A 6,001-nucleotide genomic window follows, 5' to 3' on the forward strand; every position below is an offset into this window, starting at 1 on the left:
TCCTTAGTTAGGTCAGCTGACAATAAAGTCATATGACCTCTGCCTATATGTTTTGCCCGTCTGCCCTCAAAAGCGGAGCTTACAGTTAGTTGTAAGCACAGTTTTAACGGGACAATGGAGCGTCCAACAACTGGAACCGTGGCTGTTCTGCTACTTGTCTTTTTATCCGCTGGCGGTGGTAAATATATGATTTTCAGATGTTTCCGTGTCTGTTTTTTCCCCTTTGGCTCTACTTGACGGCTTTGTACAACAAGCTAAACTCATCGATGTTTGTGCTGTTTAATCAGTGAAGCCTATTGCAATTAAATTGGGTAGAGTTTGAAATTAGGTATTACGCAGCTAAGTTTAATATTTTCTTGAATGCTTAGATGTTACTAAATGAAATCGAAAGTAACCTTGTGTGCGTTTGCCAGCGCGTTATGAAGTCGTGATTTGAGAACTGGGTTGTTGTTGCAGTGGGCAATAGTATTAACTTGCTTGCATACTTTAGGTTTGGCGGGACCTGTATCCAAAGGCAAAGAGACTTGGGGTTATGTGGATGTCCGGGAAGGGGCGCACATGTTCTGGTGGCTCTACTACGCTAATAATCCTGCCACCAGCTACACAGAGTTACCGCTTGTGATGTGGCTCCAGGTTGGTTTTCCTCCCCTTAAACAGGTTACAAGCTTGAAGTTTGGATTGACAGTTTTGTTCAAATCAAGCTGAACCGTTTTAATTAGATGATGACAATGCCACACAGTTCCACCATTCAAAAGTTTGTTTTCATGGAAATGTGTATGCTGTAGTCTATGTGATATAATCATCCACAAGATGCAAAGTCATTAAATAATGAAAAAGTTTTTTTTTTTTACTTTCAGGGTGGGCCCGGGGCATCTAGCACTGGTTTTGGTAACTTTGAAGAGATTGGACCACTTGACCGTGAGCTGGATGAGAGAGATACTACTTGGGTAAATTTCACATATTTACTCCTTCATTAACCTACATGACATTTACATGTCTGATTAATGACTGATTCTTAAACTGTGGCATAGTAAACCTCTCAATAGATTTGAACTGTATTTAAGCCACATATTCACTTTGAAAGCAATAGAACCATCGGTCAATAATTCTTTGCAAAATGATTAATAAAGGCTGCGGCAAGACTTTTTATACAATCAACCTAAGTTTACCCTCAGTTAACCCATACTCTTTCCAATTGTATTTGATGTGTTCAGATTCAAGCAGCTAGTGTGCTGTTTGTGGATAACCCCGTGGGTACAGGTTTCAGTTACACAGACACCCAAGATGCCCTCACCAAGGATGTAGCTACCGTGGCATCTGACATGCTGGTTCTGCTGAAAGAGTTCTTCTCCAAAAAGGAAGAATTTCAGGTAGTCTGCAGTGGCCAACTCTGGGTGTGCTACAAATCGGTAAATCAAAAAAGGGCTAGTGTTATTAGTTATTAATTACTGTCCATTTTTTTTCTATCCACAGAACATTCCCTTTTTCATATTTTCTGAGTCTTACGGTGGAAAAATGGCTGCAGCCATTTCACTGGAGCTTGCCAAGGTAATGATGCCACATATGCTGTGCTAATTGGGTCTGATTATACCCTAATAGATCCATGTGGTTGTATGAATGTGACAAATAGAGGAACAAGTGATCTGTGGTTGTTTTTGGGGTTACTTCCTCTTTCTGTTGTCTCATGATCATGCATCTCCCTAGACCTTTCTCAGCTCTGATTTTTGTTCCAGTGTGTGTGATGAGTGATTTTCCATACCAGTAAGTTGTGTTTTTCTTTTTTTTTTTTAATCCTTTATAACTCTCCTATGGCAATGTACAGGCTATTTCTCAAGGAGATGTTAAGTGCAACTTTGCTGGAGTAGCCTTGGGAGATTCCTGGATTTCTCCTCTAGGTTAGTGGCTATCTGTCAAACTATTATTCTACCAGTGCATTCGGTAACACTTTATTTTAATGTGTCGCTGTTACAGTGTACCTACCTAATTAGGTACAGTGGTACAACCTGTGTAACAACATGTACTATCATTGTACTTGCATTATGTATTTGTGGGTACCTACATATAGTTGTTACATTGTAATACCGAGTGCTTTTACAAACTTTGCCAATTTGCCTAGTAAACCTGTTCCAAGACATCGAAGACATAACATACATGTCATATGTACATGTAAGTAATTAACTGGTACACTTAATAGGTTTATTCCACTGTATCAAAGAGTAACAAGGTTGTAGCAGCACAGCTGTTACATATACACTGAAGACAATGAGGCCTTGACTGGAGCTAAGAATGGTTTGTATATCAAATCTATCATGATCAGATTTACCCCATCCAGCAGGTCTCAGGTCAGCTCTTTGCCTCTGATGAAAATGTAGGCAAATTGGCAAAGTTTTGTAAAAGCACTCAGTATTACAATGTAACAACTATATGTAGGTACCCACAAATACAAAATGATAGTACCTGATAGTACATGTTGTTACACAGGTTGTACCACTGTACCTAATTAGGTAGGTACACTGTAACAGTGACACATTAAAATAAAGTGTTACCGTGCATTCTTTTATTTCCAAAATGTTATGACTTTCAGCATTATGTTAAACTTCCTCTTATGAGCATTCCCGGTTCTAGATTAGGCCTCATTGCTTGTGTTTTGTTGGATTTCCCCGAAGAAAGGCTTGCGCATGCAGAAATGTCAGTGGTACAGGTCAAAGTCACAGAGACTCAGTCAGCGTGGGCATGTTCCACCTGATTGCATGGGGCTGATGTAAGGTACAGTTGTGAGAGATGCTAAGCTAAGCAGATGTTTATTTTTGCCTTTTCATTTTTTTCCTTTACAGATTCGGTCTTGACGTGGGGGCCGTATCTCTACAGCACCGTAAGTAGGATATCTGTCTCGATCACTGTCCCTGCGTCTCTAGCTCAGAGGCAGAATTTGCATGAACGATAGTTTCCTCTTCACTTGGAAACTTGGCTACTTATGCCAGCCTAGAGTACTCTGTAATTGGTACGAGGAAGGACACAAGTCAGACATCTGAGGTCCTTGTGATTTATGGTTTGCAGTATAAAGGGCAGAGTATTGTAAGACCTCTATGTGAAGATGATCAATTGATCAATGCAATGAGCAATGATCAGTGCTGTGTAGTGTTCCCATACCCCCCACCCCACCCCGATATTTTGCTTTGTTTATGATTTGTGATCTATTATTTAAAGTCAAGCTTCAGCTCAATATTCCAACTTTTAACTTTAAATTGGGTCACTCGTGATTGGTGAGCCTAGTGCATGAGAAGTACAGCACTCCTGTTAGGTGAGCTTTGTCTGTCACACAAGTATGACATGAATATAAAAATCATATGTAACTCAATTATTCATGTGACAAGATTAACTATTGGGACAGAGTTGCGAGCTGCACAATTAATTGCAGCTTTTGCAATTATCTAATCGCATTAGTTCAAATTGCTATCAAATTCGCCCTATGTCACATTAGTGCCATGTGTGTGTGTTCTGGCTTGCAGTCTCTGCTGGACGATGCTGGCCTGACGGAGGTGGGCAATGCGGCGGAGGCGGTGAAGAGAGCTGTGACTGATGGAGAGTGGGTGAAGGCCACAGAGCTCTGGTCCATCTTGGAGAACATCGTGGAGCAGGTTGGCCTACACAGATGGTTTTGTTCATTGTCTGGCAGAATGAGCATTGACTCTTGCATTTATATTTGCAGTCATCATTTTAGTATTTCATAATTTGTTGAGATTTCCCTTAAGTAATATTTAATTGGAATGCATACATTGCATAGACATTATATTGTATAACAAATGGTAGTGAGTGAGTGTTTATTAAAGCCCAGCTAATATGTTGGTGAACTCCGGGGTCTGTTTCTTGCTTTATTGCAGAACACAAATGGGGTCAACTTTTACAACATCCTCGGTCAAGAAGATGATGATGACGACGACTCTGTGAAGTCCTCCCTGAAGTCCTCTCTGAAAGAGGACTATCTTGGTGAGTTCAGAACCCCTTATTAAAAGGCACAGTTACTGTGAATGAGAGTGTGGTGACCCCAGGACTGACCGCCGTGGCTCCTCCTTTGCAGCTGCCCTGGCTAAGCGTCACATTCGGCCCCTGCACAGCGAATCGCTTGGCGAGCTGATGAACGGCAAAATCAGGAAGAAGCTTGGCATCATCCCACGCAATGTCACCTGGGGAGGTAGGTAGACAGCTACTCTGTCACCACCATCATGCATAAGGAGAATTTCTTTACAAACTGTGGGTAGGATGGATGGATTATGGGTGGATGGTGGGCGGGGTGGATTATTATATTGGTTTATAGTGTCATCAAAGGAGAAAAGGCCACAGTGGTCAGGAAGATGGTGGTTAAAAGAATTCTCTAGAACATCATGTTTATAATGGATTGTACACAATATTTCATGCTTTTTTTTTTTTTTAAAAAACACAGGACAGGCAGAGGCTGTCTTTGCCAGCATGTCTGGAGACTTCATGAAGCCTGTGATTGATGTTGTTGATGAGCTCTTGGAGGCAGGGGTCAATGTCACAGTCTACAACGGGCAGCTGGACCTTATTGTGGATACCATTGGTGAGTGCTTTTGGACTGTGAATCTTTGAAGGGATAAGTGTCAGTGAAATGATCTATAATGAAATCTCTTGAATTTCCCCTTGGGGATCAATAAAGTATCTATCTAATGTCATCTCCATTTAGTAAAACATATTGTGATGTGGTTACTATCAAGCAACATGGCCAAATTCCACTAAAAACAACTAGTATTTTTATAGTGGTATATGTAATATTTCATTGGGTTATATTGGTCAAGGTCAAGGTAGACTTTATTATCCACTAGTACGAAATTCACGTGGTCACCATTACACGCTCCAGTGTTATACAGCCTACTGCATAACAATAAAAACATTGAGTGCTGATCTACACAGTATGCTCATAGTTTACAGCTATTGTTGTACAGTGTAATTGCTGTAGGCACAATGAGGTAGGGTTTACTTTATAGGTACTTCACTGTGTGTGCTTGCTCTCAGGTCAGGAGAACTGGGTGAAGTCTCTGAAGTGGCCGGGGATCCAGAACTTCACTCAGATGAAGTGGACCGCCATGGATGAGCCCGACTCCCCTGGGGTTACTGGCGCTTTCTTTAAGACCCACAAGAACTTTGCCTTCTACTGGATCCTCAAAGCAGGCCACATGGTGAGTGGGTTACTTAAGTCGCTAGCAGTATTCAGCACTTTTAAAGGCATTTTAATGAGGCCTAACATTTAAAGGCCTCATTAAAAATGTACATCTTTGACAGAACCTTAGCTATAGTAATGTAAATTGTTTGCTTAGCAGATCCTTTTCTTAATCCAGATGATTCTATCCAACGTCTATATTAGGGATGTAAAACAAGTCTGATATTTTTTTTTTTTCTTTCAAGTGGCAGTATTAGATTCTGACTCATTTTTCCATGGTTTCTATCAGATCCCGTCAGATCAGGGGCCCATGGCCTTGCGTATGATGCAAATGATTACCCAGCAGGAGTAAAAGGGACCGTCTCCAATGGCGCCAACAGGGTTGGCCTCGTTACTCTTCCAGACAATCAAATCAGCACGATTACACCAAAATCACTCTGCCTCCTTCTCAGCTCTTTACTTCCCAAGTCTCCAAAGTCCTGTATCGTACTGTATCGTCTATGTTTGATTTTTATTCTGTAAACCTACGGGCATAAGAACAAATAAATGGTTGGGATGTTGTTTTGTTTTTTAAACCTGGGTGTTTGAGATGTGGTGTTTCTCACTGAGGTCCATCATGGATGACGGAACACTAGTCGCAAACACAGATGTCACACTCTGGTAATGAGGAGGATATGACTGGTATCCAGTATGATGCCAAAAAAGCTGTACCTTTATCAACAACCCCAATCAATCTTGGTCAATAATGGCTAAATAAATTGTCATGATGGCACATGACAACTAGTGTAGCATAACATTTCTGCATTGATGTTGGTCTCAGTCACA

The 6,001-nt window shown here is 41.1% G+C and overlaps 1 protein-coding gene across 1 annotated transcript; it reads left to right on the top strand.

Annotated features, from left to right (window-relative positions):
- Positions 1-19: 19 nt before the first annotated feature.
- On the top strand, positions 20-5,751 carry scpep1 (serine carboxypeptidase 1). The gene is made up of 13 exons (XM_042086025.1): positions 20-178; positions 491-633; positions 858-947; positions 1,215-1,370; positions 1,474-1,548; positions 1,823-1,895; positions 2,835-2,872; positions 3,510-3,638; positions 3,882-3,987; positions 4,079-4,192; positions 4,442-4,579; positions 5,032-5,195; positions 5,466-5,751. The coding sequence occupies exons 1-13, from the start codon at positions 115-117 to the stop codon at positions 5,526-5,528; spliced, it is 1,353 nt and encodes a 450-aa protein (XP_041941959.1). The 5' UTR covers positions 20-114; the 3' UTR covers positions 5,529-5,751.
- Positions 5,752-6,001: the final 250 nt, after the last annotated feature.

Source organism: Alosa sapidissima, chromosome 3, assembly GCF_018492685.1.
Source record: "Alosa sapidissima isolate fAloSap1 chromosome 3, fAloSap1.pri, whole genome shotgun sequence".
Taxonomy (NCBI): Eukaryota; Metazoa; Chordata; class Actinopteri; order Clupeiformes; family Clupeidae; genus Alosa; species Alosa sapidissima.

Bases quoted from the DNA above. Each gene is read 5' to 3' on its own strand.
- scpep1 (XM_042086025.1), top strand. From the start codon at position 115: ATGGAGCGTCCAACAACTGGAACCGTGGCTGTTCTGCTACTTGTCTTT. The intron at 2,873-3,509 runs GTAAGTAGGATA...TCTGGCTTGCAG, and splicing joins GGCCGTATCTCTACAGCACC to TCTCTGCTGGACGATGCTGG. The intron at 4,193-4,441 runs GTAGGTAGACAG...TAAAAAACACAG, and splicing joins ACGCAATGTCACCTGGGGAG to GACAGGCAGAGGCTGTCTTT.